Source organism: Cariama cristata, unplaced genomic scaffold (genome assembly GCF_000690535.1).
Source record: "Cariama cristata isolate BGI_N322 unplaced genomic scaffold, ASM69053v1 scaffold28765, whole genome shotgun sequence".
Lineage (NCBI taxonomy): Eukaryota > Metazoa > Chordata > Aves > Cariamiformes > Cariamidae > Cariama > Cariama cristata.
The window spans coordinates 20,535-33,877 of record NW_009619713.1 but is presented as its reverse complement, the minus strand read 5'-3'; the positions used below and the strand labels follow the sequence as shown (position 1 = coordinate 33,877).

Sequence of the window (13,343 nt, the reverse complement as noted above, 5' to 3'; positions counted from 1 at the left end):
AATCATTGATAGTCCTGGTTAATAAAGAAGCGTTTTAGTTATTGGACTAAAACATTGCCCTGTGGAGATGCAGAAGTGCAACTACTGAGCAGTTTTTTTTTCAATATTAAACGTAGCTAGGATTTATTAGTGATATTTTGAGTTTTCTCCCGTTATTCCCAATCTGCAAACTTCTAGCATCCAATTAGAAAGTGTTATTGGTAGACTTAGATTAATTTTTTTTGAGACTGTAGTTCAGATTGGTAGAGACACGACAGAATTTAAGCCTCGGTGGTTCTGTAGCCTCATCTTGATTTTTGTGGTTGTAGACGCTTGAAATTCAAAGTCCAAATTGAGCATTTTGCAAATAAGAGGTTGACAGGCAATTTTTCAAAGGCAGAGTTGACAGGGGTAGTATTTCATTCTTAAGCTGTGTGCCAGCACAAATTGTTTGGCTTTTCAGCAAGACGGATTGTGAAACTGATCTACTGACTCTTCCTTGATTATTTTTCATCTAGCTCTGCCCCTGCTCTGGTTCATCCTTTAGCTAGGGAAACTTAATTATAGAAGCCCTGGAGGAGAATGCAGTTTTTCGTGCAGCCTGAGAAATTGAAGGAGATGTTCTTGGAAACTTGATCAGTTTTTGTTGATACATAATTATATAAGCACTTCCAGATTTGAGGGGAGACCCACAGCAAAAGAAACCCAAAGCCCCTCCCAAACCCACCCAAAAGAAAAAAAAAAACCGAACAACACAACACACTTGACAAAAAATCCAGGATCTAATGAGCTTTTAGGTTTTTAGTTGCACAAACAAGCTGACAGTCTCTTCCTTCAGTACCTGTGATGAAATTGGTAAATATTAAGAGGCATTACCTTGCACAAATTTCTCCAAGAAAGTCTTAATTTCAGCCATCAGGACAACATTGCTAATTTGGCAGCATATTAAAAGAATTCAGTTTGTCTGTAAGCAGTTAAATAGTTGTTTCCTGGTCAACTGCGGGATGTCTGATGCACTCTGGTACACGAGTCAAACTTTAGCCCCACACTAAACAGCTTTCGATAGAATATGGCTGACTGTGGAGCTGAAATTTCTGGGTCGTATTGTGAGATAACGAATGAATGAGATTGGATAACTGTTTTCAACAAAGTAGCTAAATGAAACTACACTCCTGAGGAAAGCTCTTTGATATTGTCATGTTCATTGTGTTGGTGATTTTTTTGGAATGGAACCTTTGGGTTAAAATATTTCATAGGACACTTTTTTTTTGCCTTCTTTTTGAATACTTTTGATACCTGGTTAACTTATCAAGTAATGTGCTAATTCTTTTGACACTGTCAGGCACCCTGAGGCATTTACATGTGACAGATGAGGAGAAATTGGAGCTAGCCTCTGGCTGGTGCATTCTGGAGTTCCGTAAACACTTTTCAGTGAGATGGGGATTATGTTAGCTGTTTCAGTAGCGTTATTGATCAAACTCAAATATTACTTCTTGCAGTTCCTTGCAGGACAGCTTAAAATAGTTCAAGAATTAAATGTAGGCTACTAAAATAAGTCCAGTAGTACTGAAGAGGATGCACTGCTAAAGCATCACCTCATTCCTACTCTTCCAAACTAGTAAATAAGTAGAAGTATTGCTTTACTAGGGAGTGAAGAACTGGGAATGGAAGCTGACTTCAGCAGTCCCATTTCTTAATCTGACAAGCAATCTTTCCAGCCACTGCATTAACCTGTGGAAATATTTTCTTATTGATTATGAAGTTGAAAACTTTATAGTTCTTCGGTACTAACGACACCCTGGGTGCTCTCATGCCTAGTAAGAGAAAGTATGCTGCTGCCTTTGACTCCGTTACAGTACTTAAAGGGTGTATTTCCTCCATCCAGCCGTTGTCTCTTCATAAAGCTTGTAGATGTTTAGTGAAAGTTGTTTGTATTTTGAGAACCATCAGCCTCTGTGAACACTTGATTGAAGTTAGATAGTAAGTGGGCTGGGGGTGGTGATGTATGCATGTTGAGTGTGGGGAGGCTGAAAAGGAGCGGAGGCATCGCATAGTGTGACCATTTTAGCTTGGTTTCCTAAGGACAAGGCTTAGAAAAGATCATTTGAAATACAGATGAAGTGCTGGAGGAGAAGAGGATTTTGTGCTTTGATACTTTATCCTAGGGGTTACTGAAGATGAGGATTCCAGCAACTGCTTTTTATATCTTTTTTTAAATGGCAGATCTTAGGAAAACTTTATAACTTGAATATATATATCTCTGGATTTTCTTTGATTACCCAAGTATATCCTCTAGGATAGGAGATCTAGAGACCTCAGCTTTTGGAGTGCAGTATCTGAAAGCTCTTGGCATGAAAGGCTATTTTTGAGACCAAAACTTGTATATCAACTTTTTCATTCAAAGGCTGTTGGACCTGTATTACAGAATATTTGGGGAACTTTTCCATAGTTTCAGGTCCTACATCATTTAGGGGAAAATAGATACTAGAAATGCGTATGTACTCACAGCAGGATCTTATGGCTATATCTGTATTACAGATAATTACATATGTGAATAATATTAAATGTCAATTAAAGGATTAAGGATGTTGGTAATGCTTGATACTATTTTTCTATAGTTTAATAAATCAGTCCCTCTACTCAGGCTCTGACATCAATCTAATGAGCTAAACAAGAGTAGCTGGGCCTATAAAAATGAGGATGAAACGATCAGTGTCCTGATTTACATCCCATTATGGTGAGAGTCCTCCCTGTGGCTTTTGTGGGAACTTGGTTGGACTCCTTAAGCTAGACAGAGAAGCTTACAATAGGAATAGGAACATCTCTACCTGAGAGAAATTCCTTGTTCTGGAAACTAACTATGGTATGTATTTAATATTTATCTAGTACAGACTTTGTTTAGGTTATTTCAATTGTTAGTGGTCTCCAAATTTATCAAAAATATTAATGGCCAATGAAAATGGATTTTTCATAAGGTGTGAACTTGTGTTTTCATAGCACTGTTTCTAAGCAGAATGGACAGCTCCCACAAAATGTCTTTTGGAATGCTGATCAAAGAAAGTGCAGAAAACCAAATATTGTTTTACTCTGTCAGAATGAAAACTCTTCTCTGCGCTATGTGGTGATAAGTTATATTCATCTAGTATGGTGATACTGTGGAGTAGCATAAGAGCTTCCACGTTAAAGGTAATGAATAGCCTGCATCAAAAAGGTGCTGCTACTAGCACATTTTGAAGGCTATCAATGTACCATGTGAATTTTTATTGCGGAACATTGCAGTCTAAGGATTAAAACTAGTGTTACCATTTTTTGAGCTCTGATGAAGCTTGCAGGAGGATTTGAAAATGCTCTGAAAAATAGCGCTTCTTAGCACTCATGCAAGACACTGCAAGCTGCAGTTGTTTTGAAGGGGGGGAAATGGGGACCCAGCTACTGGGCATTTCTTTTGAAGTTCATCTAAAACCTTAATGATGGTTTCTAAAAATACACTATCATAAAAAGATCTACTCTCCTAGGCTCCTAACATTTTGTGAGTACAGAATTTCTGTCCTGTAACTTAAATAGGTGATGGAAAGAATTTGGAGGACTCTTCAGACTACATGAAAGTGCCCTTAAAACAGCCGAATGTTTGTCTGTCTGTCTTGCACACTAAAGCTGAGGTTCTCCGGGTCTTTCTGGCTCTGTCACTGTCCCTTTCTGCTGCTCATTCCCTGTAGCGCAGAAATCAAAACTGGAATTTATAAGAATGCCACTGGTGGAGACCTTTGCTGATCTCCCCAAAGGTTAAACTGGACCCTAGATTGGTTTCCCCGGTATAAGAAGGGGAAAGGGCAGGAATTGTGTGTTAAGATAGTTATACTTTAATAGAGTCTTGAACTGTGACGCTGAGGAAGCTGTATGACTGTAGCGAGTGGGAGAAGAGGTGATAGGCATTCAGGATGAAGTAATCGCAGACTTCTGACCCAGATGAGAGAGAGCAGTGAATTTAACTGCTTATTTTCTTTAGATAAAACTTTCTAATGTGCTGCTGTTAGGAATTAGTCTATATTATGTACTAGGGCTGGCTTTGTGTAGACTTTTAACAATCTATGTTGTTATATTGGGAATGTCCTAGGAATGAGCTGGACTAGCTTTAACTTGCCAGCAAAAGCTTTCTAATTTCCCTTGAACCACAATTTTGCCTGCAAAAACACTTTAGTTGTTTGTATCAGCAGAATTTCAATTCAGGAATCATTATCTGCATAGTCTTCTGGGCCTCCAGTTCCAGGACCTATCCAGGGGCTCTTCATTAAAGTAGAAATTCTGGCAGAAAGCTTTGTTTACCATGCAGAAGTGCGAACAAAGGCCCTGTATAAACAAACTTTGAGAACCATGGAAAATGGCTCTTGATTAAAAGAAAAAAAAGTCACATCTTCCTCTTTGTGAGACACTACAGTTGCTCCCTTTCACGGAGGGAGGTGAAGTCTTTTCATGAATTGCTTGTATTGCATCCTAGTTGTTTGCAGAGGGTTTGTAAGTTTGCATCTTTAAGCAGAGGTGCCATCTAAAAGAAAAGTGTTTAGTTTCAAAGTACTCTTACGTGTATTTAGTAGGTTACTAGTAATATCTGCTAGATGGCTTAAATTGGGAACTCTGCGTGTGATTCTCTCAACCTTAGTCTTGCTGATGTGAGGACAAAATCATACCAGTTTTCCAGCTGTGGTGGCAGAGGTCAGGGTGAGTTTGTCCCGTGCAGCTGATGTGTGATAGCCACCGAGTGGGTTGGTCACAGACCCTAATACCGTGGTTTTGTAGACAGAAGGATCGGTCACTAATTAGACCAAAACCTAATTCTACGGAGAAAAGCTGAAGTGCCTCAGTGAACTGCTCCTATAGCTACACAATTGCTTTGCAGTGGCACAAGGGAGGGATTTGGGAACAAATTAGTATATGACCGTTCTGTAGTCAGCAACCTGCAGGTAGCTTGTTAAAGTACTCTGTGAAATAGTTTTAATGTAGATGCAGTTATACTGGTAGGTATCCACTTGCTGGTTGGTGAATTTTTTGGGGAACTAGTGTAAACCATGTGATCTTGACTAAACACTGGTTAATCCAGCAAGTTATCTACTTACATGAGTAGGGTTTGGTTTCATTGCAATGCATGAGTGTGAGTCTACATGCTACTCGTGCTTTATGAGTAGTTTAACTTTGGTGCCTTTTGCTACTTGTTGATGTCTTGTTCGTTAACCATTTTTTCCAAGGAGTTTTGCCGCCTTTTCTGCCAAAGATGCTACATATATTTTTCTGTTTTGAGGACAGCAATTCTTTAGCATGGTATTTAAAAAAACCCAAACCCCCCAATACCCAAACCCCACATTGCTGAAGGAATTATTTGAAGACCTAATTGTGGCAATATCTGGGAGAGCCTGTTAGACCCAAGTTCAGCTGCTTCAATGTGCAATACATTTCAAGGCACTGAACTTGAGTGATCTCTCAACTTTTGTCCAGTCCTTTCCCTGAATACTTATCAGAATGGATTGAAGGGCAGGATTTTGGTGAGCATGCCGTATTTGCCCATCTGCTTGCATAATCTTTACTCTGCATGCACTCTTTTAACCTTTTTTTTTTTTTTTTTCCTGGCTTAGCTGCTGTGCCTGATCTTTATCGATTGCTTAATCTTGCTTTTGCTTAGTCATAGCAGCGACTCCCATGCTCATCTTGCTGTGGTATCTTGGCTCTTTAAAAAAAATGTTGGGTTGCTTTTTGGTTTTTTGGGGGGTGTGTGGTTGGTTTGTTTTAAAGCAATTTTCTTAATCTATTCAAATAAGTGTCTGCCTTTAATGCCGAGATTCAAGTTTTGGAGTTCTGATACTGCTGGAAACTGGTAGTAATAGTGTCTTCCTGATCTGTGCGAACAAGTCTAATTTTTGTTGGAAGAGAAGGATTAATAGGAGATTAATATGGTGGATTTGAAGTAAATGCTAACCTGAATTGCCTAGACTAGCAGAAATGTTTATACCATTTCTTTAATCTGCTGTCTAAGCATAGCCTTTCTGTTCAGCTAGATGACCCTAAATAGTAGAAATTTTGCCTCTTTTCATGATTTTAGATCCTGTAGTCAGAAGCATTAAAAATAGAATTGAGGCTCGAAAGCCTTATTTCCTCTGTCACTGGTAAGGTGTTAGAACTTATTTTGTGGCCGCCTTAATCCGAGGCAGTAGTACTAAGGTGTTTTCAACTTGCTTACCTAATCATTCCCAGTGTTCATGAAGTAGTTTCCTCCTTAAAAGTTGAGTGGTGAATTTTATGTCATGTTACTTATCTGTTATATGAATGAGTAACTTGAAGCTGAGAAAATTCGCTGGACTAGAAGATGTGATATATCTTACAGTGCGTACAGAGTTATTTGATGGATGGAAATGTAGAACTGCATGCAATCCCTAAAGTGCATCCTGGGGAAGAATAGAAGTCAAGCGAGAACAGGGATTTAGGCTAAGGGAATGGTGATGGGTTGAGGTATTAGGAGGTACTGGGAGACGACTTCTCTACGTCTGGAGGGTTTTCTCAACAATGTGGTTTTGAGATTCCATAGTCTGCGAAAACCAAATTGCTATTCTAGTGTCTTGTATGAGCTTTCAGTTGTGCTTAAACAGTTCTAAAGTAGCTGGCTTACTAGATACTCATACAATAATTTCTTTCGGAAAGGACCCTTCAAGATTATCTGGGTCAACTCCCAGCTCAAGCTAGGATTAACTTGAAGGTCAGGTTCCTTAGTCCCTTGTGTAGCCAACCTCAAAGGATGGAGATTCCGCATGCTCCCTTGCCAACTTGTTTCGGTGCTTGATTGCTCTTCTTGTGAATAGCTTTTTTTGTTATATCTATGTGGAATGTTCTTGCTGTAACTTACACCTCTTGGCTTTTATCCTTTTGCTGTATAAATCATTGTTTGGATAAAAATAACCTATCCTGGAGAAGTGAGAACGTGGAATGTAACTTTAGATAATAGTTGGGTTATTAAAAGACTGACTGATGCCCATAATGTTCTAAATGCTTTAGTTGCTAGGGGTAATGCCTCTTACTGCTCTGTCGCTGATGGAGTAGGGACTTGGCTTCCTTGGTTTGGGCTTCAGAGAGTGCAGAAAACTCTGTAGTTATTTAGAGAGGCTTATGTTTGCTCTAAGATGTCCTTGCAAAATCAGCAGCTAGACAATTTTTTTTATTTTTAGAAATGAGGAATTTCCATTTTTAGAACGTGGAATGGTTTTCAGTAACAAATTCAAACTCATTAAAAATTGCAGCACCCGGGTGGTGAAGAGGTCCTCAGGGAGCAAGCTGGGGGAGATGCTACTGAGAACTTTGAAGATGTTGGCCATTCCACAGATGCAAGGACGCTGTCAGAAACCTTTATTATTGGGGAACTTCATCCGGTGAGTATGTGAGAGTACTAATACTTGCTGTTTACTGTAGTGGTTTTGTGTCTAGTTATTTCTCTGGTAATTTACTTCAAAATAAAGGAGACCTGCTAGTTTGGTTGGATGCCAGCCCTGCAGCTGTTTGTGGATGGAACTGGGCTGGAAATAGGTGCCCCTAATGTGAAGAGATCTGATTAGTGTAGCGTAAGGGTGGTCATAACTAAAAGTTTGCTGCTTTGAAAATAAAATACAGCTTAGTTCTTGAATAAACTGAATATGGAATCATGCCACTTCTGGTGTACCCTGTGAGCTTTATAATGAGACTCTGTAACCCCTGAAGGTGATACGTCACAATGTCTAGACCTTTTCTTATGTCAATATGCAGAGCGATTACTAACAGGTGCTTTCATCATTGTAAATATATATGCCAGGCTTCCATCTGGATCTAAAAGTACAATCCTGGCTCTTCATATGTATGTTTTGAAAATGGCTGCTGTAAGCATTGTGCTTCTGGTTTAATGCTCCGTCTTAGCCGTCTCTGGCTGCCCCCGTTTTGAGCTGTGTCTGTGTTCCCTGCTTGTAGTTGTCAGGGTTGTTTGTGATCAGTTCCCACTGGATCGTCTGTCCCTTCCTCTTTTCTATACTGCCCTGACCATTCCTGTATTTTTAACAAGCGCCTTTCTGCTGCCTCAAGTTTTGAAGGATTTCTTTCTAGCTGCAGAGCTGCTGCCTTAGCTTAGTTCAGATAGGCCTTATTTAAGCTCTCCTGCATCTTAGGAGTTGAAAACCACTTGCTAGTGTTTAGGCTGCTGATGTGCCCGTCTCCTCTAGCTTACTGCCTGTCCCTGCCCCTTTTCCTCGTCTGTTTTGTGTATGTTTTGTTATCACTGGCTTGAGTAGCATATTTCCCTGTGAGATACCTGATCTTGTATCTGTCCTAGGTCCTCTCTTGATAAATATTAAGAGTGTAGCTTCTCTTAATAGAAAATAATTCAGCTCTGATGCACATTTGTAACTTTGCAGACTTGTCATCTCTTTCAGATGGCAGTTGGTGCAGGTAAAGTTGTTCTTAACCTGGCTACCAGTCCAGTTCTTCCTTGTTTGACAAGTGTCTGTTTTTATTTGATACAAAACAGCCTGATAGTTTAATGTATAAATACAGCACTGCCAAGGTTGTATACTGTTGGTTTTTTTTGTAATGAATGTGACAGTTTCAAGTAAAACTTCACGAGTTTATGAAGGTTCCGTACAATTTGGGACCTTTGCACTGGACGTTGGACCAAAACTGGTTAGATGACTTTGCCCGATAGTAGGAGTAGACTAGGTAGAAATAAACAAATACGATTGCAATCGGTATATATGCTAAGGTTACGTGTACTGTTTAGAGACAAAGGAAATGCAAAAACATGGGCACAAGGAATAATGAAATATGCTGGAGAGTTGGGTTTCACTTCTTTATTGTATACTGGGAGATATTATTTAAGGAAGTGATCCTGTTCCCGGTAGCTCAAAATCATACACTGACATCTGCTCTTTTGCAAGCCTGTTTCCTAGGTAAAACCAGGTACACATTAACAGAATAAATTGCAAACTGAATTTAGTGATAAATCGGGTTTTTTGAATGCTTTGGGGTTTTGTCTAAATGTTTCTTGCTTGTTTTCCTACAGGATGATAGAGCGAAGCTTCAGAAACCAACAGTAAGTGTGTTTCTTGAAATGCCACATTGTTTCTTTTAGGCATTAGGGACAGTGTCTGTGTAAATAGCATACCCCCAGAGGCAAAAATTGATTTCAGTGTGGTGTTCCAGGTCATAACTCTCATAAACCTGTTGATCTGGCTTCAAATTATTCTTCTTGTTAGCTGTTCTTTTCTTTAATTATTGTGGTTTCAAACCAAGAGGTTACTAAGTGTGATGGCATTACACCGTAGCAAAGAGGTGAATCTGGAATTGGTCAATGATTTTCTAGTATTCAGTTTAAGAAAAAAAATCAGTTTCTAGACAGAATGGATTGAACTAATAAGTGTTTGTGGAGGGGGAAAAATGTGATGTTTAATGTATTGGTAACACTAGTAGATGGAGAATGTAGAGACACTTGATTGCTGTATTATAGATCAGTTAATTTGTACTTGTGAACCCTTTTCAAGGGGAAAATATCATTTGCTTCCTGGCTGTTTCAGTGGATTTTGCTGAGTGTCCTGTCAATACAGTATTGCACTTACTTTCTAATTTTATTTTCTATTTTTAATAGAATAAAGTTGTGTTGGCACTCAACTATCAAACTAATAAAATTCATATGTCCCTTAAAGGAGCAAGTGCTTCAGGGATTAATTTGTACAATTGCTGCTGCTGTGTTATAGAGGATGTTTGCTCAGGGCTGGCTTAACAGTACAGCAGTGCAATTAGGAAATAGTTGAAGATTATTTTTAAATGAAGTGTAGTAGGAATGGGATCTTACTGTTGCTGTTTGAGAGATTACTTTTAAGAAACAATCACTTTTGTAAGGTCTTCTAATAATATGAATAAGTTAAAGGAAAGAAAGTAAAAAATATATACACTGAAATGTTTGCTATAGCAATTACTAATTTTATTATTAATTAAGGATTGGAACTAGTATACTAATAAAAATAAGTAGTGCAGTGGTGACAGGAATTCAGAGCTTCTTCCCACCAAGAATAACATCTGCTATTCAGATTTTTTAAATTCAGGGCAGTTTACACTTAAGCTGTAGGAGCAGTAACTGTAATGCAACTGAGAAACAGACTGCCCAGTGGAAGCTGGAATATACAATCCCTTGATTAAGCTCACAGGAACTTACTAAACTGAAGTACTTAGGATATTAGTCTGGCCAAAGTGTGGTCGGTTGGGAGTTAGGATGTATCCAAATGACTTTTTACTATGCTCCTATTTGGCTTATTCCCATGATTTAGTGCTGGTTGTAGTTATCTACACTACATCTGTGTTTTCCATCCTTCTAGAAGGAAGCTGGAGCACTTTGCCGGTGTAGGACGCGTGGGCAGAGCTGATAAGACAGTTTCACTCTGCAGGCTGGGTGGGGAAGGTGAGAGGTTAGGTCCTGTGCCCTGCCTCTCTAGGAGCTGTCGGAAGGCCTTGTACTTTCAAATATCCTCCTTGTCCTTGCAGTGTACCCTCGATGTACATGCCTGGTGTCATAGTGTTTAAAAATGGGTTTTGAGGAACCGGGCCATGTTTCTCTTGCTGTCTTGGTGCGGGGGGATCCAACCCCTGGCCCTGGATGTGGCAAGTCTATTGTAGAAGGTGTTAGCCTTGATAGTGTGGGCACAAGCTGTTCCATGCTGTTTGCCTTTGGGATTAGTTTTTCATGGAGATGTTCACAAAACCAATATAGAGTCTTACTGTTTTAAACATGGTGTTTGTCACATGTAAACCTGTGATAAGCCTTCATATACACTGTGCACGTGCACCCTACTGGGATTTGGTCTTGTAGGGCTTCTTTTTCTATGGAAAGTGAACAAGAAGTCCAAATCAATATTGGAAACAACTGTAATAATTCGACTGATTCTTATGCAATCTGAAACACCACACTAAAAAACTTGAGTTTAATAAGCCTTGTGGATGTAAGTTAGTAGCTTTCTTCCTGTAGGTTCGATATAAGAAAAGTTTGTGTATTAATTCAGAGTCTTTTCAGTTAGACTTTAGGCAAGTAGGGATCTTTGTCTTTTAAGTGACTAAAACTTTTCAAATGTAACCTGAGGTTGAAGTTAGCTTCATGGAAAACTTGCAGCAAAATACCTTGTGATGATACGGGGTTTTTTTAATAACTTTTGATGCGATGTTGACCACGGAAACTGCTGCTAGCTAGGTTCTAATACAACAGTCTGCTGTAGGAATTCTGAGAAAATGGTTTCCAAATGCAATGTGCTGAGTCGTTTTTATATTAGTCCCACTTAATGAGTTTTGAGGAATTGAGGGCTAGTTAAGATGGAGAGGGGTGTCTGCCTGATGTAAATATCTTTGTATGCTTTTCTTTCCAGGAAACTCTTATTACCACTACTCAGTCTAATTCCAGGTATAGTATGACATCTGTTGTCAAACTTGAACTTCCTCATGGTTATGTTTCTGAAGCCTACAAAGCTGAATAGCTTCCATCTGCTGGAAGCTTAGATGTCAGAGGATAGTGCGTGAAGATTTCTGTTCTATGTAAAGTCCAAGTTGACATCTATGTACCACTTTACAAGCATGTTAACTTATTAGCTAGATTTTTTTTTTTCCTCACATTGATATCTATCGGTATCTATCAAATGGTTTTTGTTGCGCAAGCCTTCATTTCTGGAGGCTATCAGGTGAATAGAAGACACTTGGTGCCATTGCTGACTTTGTTACTGACATGGATGTCTCACTTTTAGAATTTGCTACAACTGTCGCATCTAAGGGAAATAAGAGGATTGTGTCTGTAAGAAGGAAAATCTGTCAGAATTGGGGCGGAGAGGGGAACACTTTAGAACACCACTGAGTCAAACTTCATAAAGCTATATTCTGCTGACAATTGCCTATTGCTGAAACCGCAGAGGACTGTTCCATGCCCTTCAGGGGAGCTTGGGTGCTTGCAAGTGTTGTGTCATGCTGCTACTTAAAAGGCTTTTGAATGAGTGATGTTCTGGGCAGCGCACCATGACTTTAAACGTGTCTAAAGTCTTACTCTTCTCTAGTAAGCAAACTTCTTGTAAGCTCTAGTACAAAGCCTTAACAGTGCAAGATTTTTTTAGAGTATTACTGGCCAGCCCTGGTGTTCTGTTGCACTATGAAGTGTTTGTTAGAGTGGGGAGGAAGGACTTCTTTAAGCAATGACTTTTTAAAAAACAGCTTGCTGGTTGTCGCTTCCTAAACTGCTGTTTTTCAAAAACTTCCTTCTAGCTCGTGGTCCAACTGGGTGATCCCGGCGATAGCAGCAATTATCGTGGCCCTGATGTATCGTTCCTACATGTCAGAGTAAGCGCCTTACTGAGACCTAATGCAAGAAGAGACTGATCTGGGAGAGAATGTAGGCAATCCTAACCCAATATGTTTCTGGACAAAGGCCTGATGTCTGAAGAAAAATTCAACTTTTTCAGAAAACTGAGCAATTCTTTTCTGCTGTGCACTTTTCTTAATGTTGCCTTCTTATTTGCTGTTCTGAAGTGATAAAAAGGCAGCATTTCTCTTTTTGTATAACAATTTTGTTCTCTAATGAATTATTTGATAACTGTATTGGTTTCTATGTTAGAATATTGGTTTGTATGTAACATTGATTTTGGTTATTTCTCTTTAATCTGTAATGAGGTCCATAGGACTCTCGTTACATATAAATTTTACAGCTTTAAGTGACTACCAAAACTGTGTACATGTATTTGTCCATGCACACAACTTCGCTTAACTTAAAAAAAAAAAATCATGTTGTCTTCTTAAATGTAGTATGTTTGAATGAAATGCTAATTAAACATAATGGAAAAAGCCACGTGGAGTAGTGGGTATAGGTGCCTGTAAGTGGTTGGGCCCTACCAATCAGGCTATAATGAGCTGATCTTTTTCTTTTCCTCTTGACATCTGCTGTTATAGTTGTTGTAGCTACTCTTACTAGCAAACTGTTCGGTTTGGCTCCAATTGAAAAATTCAGGTGAAATACGAACCCCGACGTTTGGCCCAATTATGTCTGTCTCAGTTTTGTGAAAAGTAGCTCTTTTTTGCAAAAAAGGCAGAAAAATGTAACCGCTACTAAAGAATACTGTTCCTGCCAAGCACTCAGGTGACTCTAGCATTTGTTCTGGAACTTTTAGACTTTTATACAAAAATCTTCAACTTTGTCGTGTACATCATGAGGGGGAAAAACTGATCCATGGAATATGTTTCTGACTGTTCTGTGATGTGCTCCTTGGTGCTCTACTATGAAGAGATAACTATTTTCACTGCTAGATACAAGGTAACTGAAAGTTTGCATTTTGCGGTGACCATTTTTA

The 13,343-nt window shown here is 39.1% G+C and overlaps 1 protein-coding gene across 1 annotated transcript; it reads left to right on the top strand.

The window, feature by feature from the left end:
- Positions 1 to 7,256: 7,256 nt before the first annotated feature.
- Positions 7,257 to 12,822, top strand: LOC104162594 (cytochrome b5; the record flags this gene model as incomplete). Its single annotated transcript, XM_009701357.1, has 4 exons — positions 7,257 to 7,385; positions 9,038 to 9,067; positions 11,385 to 11,419; positions 12,265 to 12,822. Coding segments are annotated over 4 exons (273 nt in total), but the record flags the coding sequence as incomplete, so codon positions are not given.
- Positions 12,823 to 13,343: the final 521 nt, after the last annotated feature.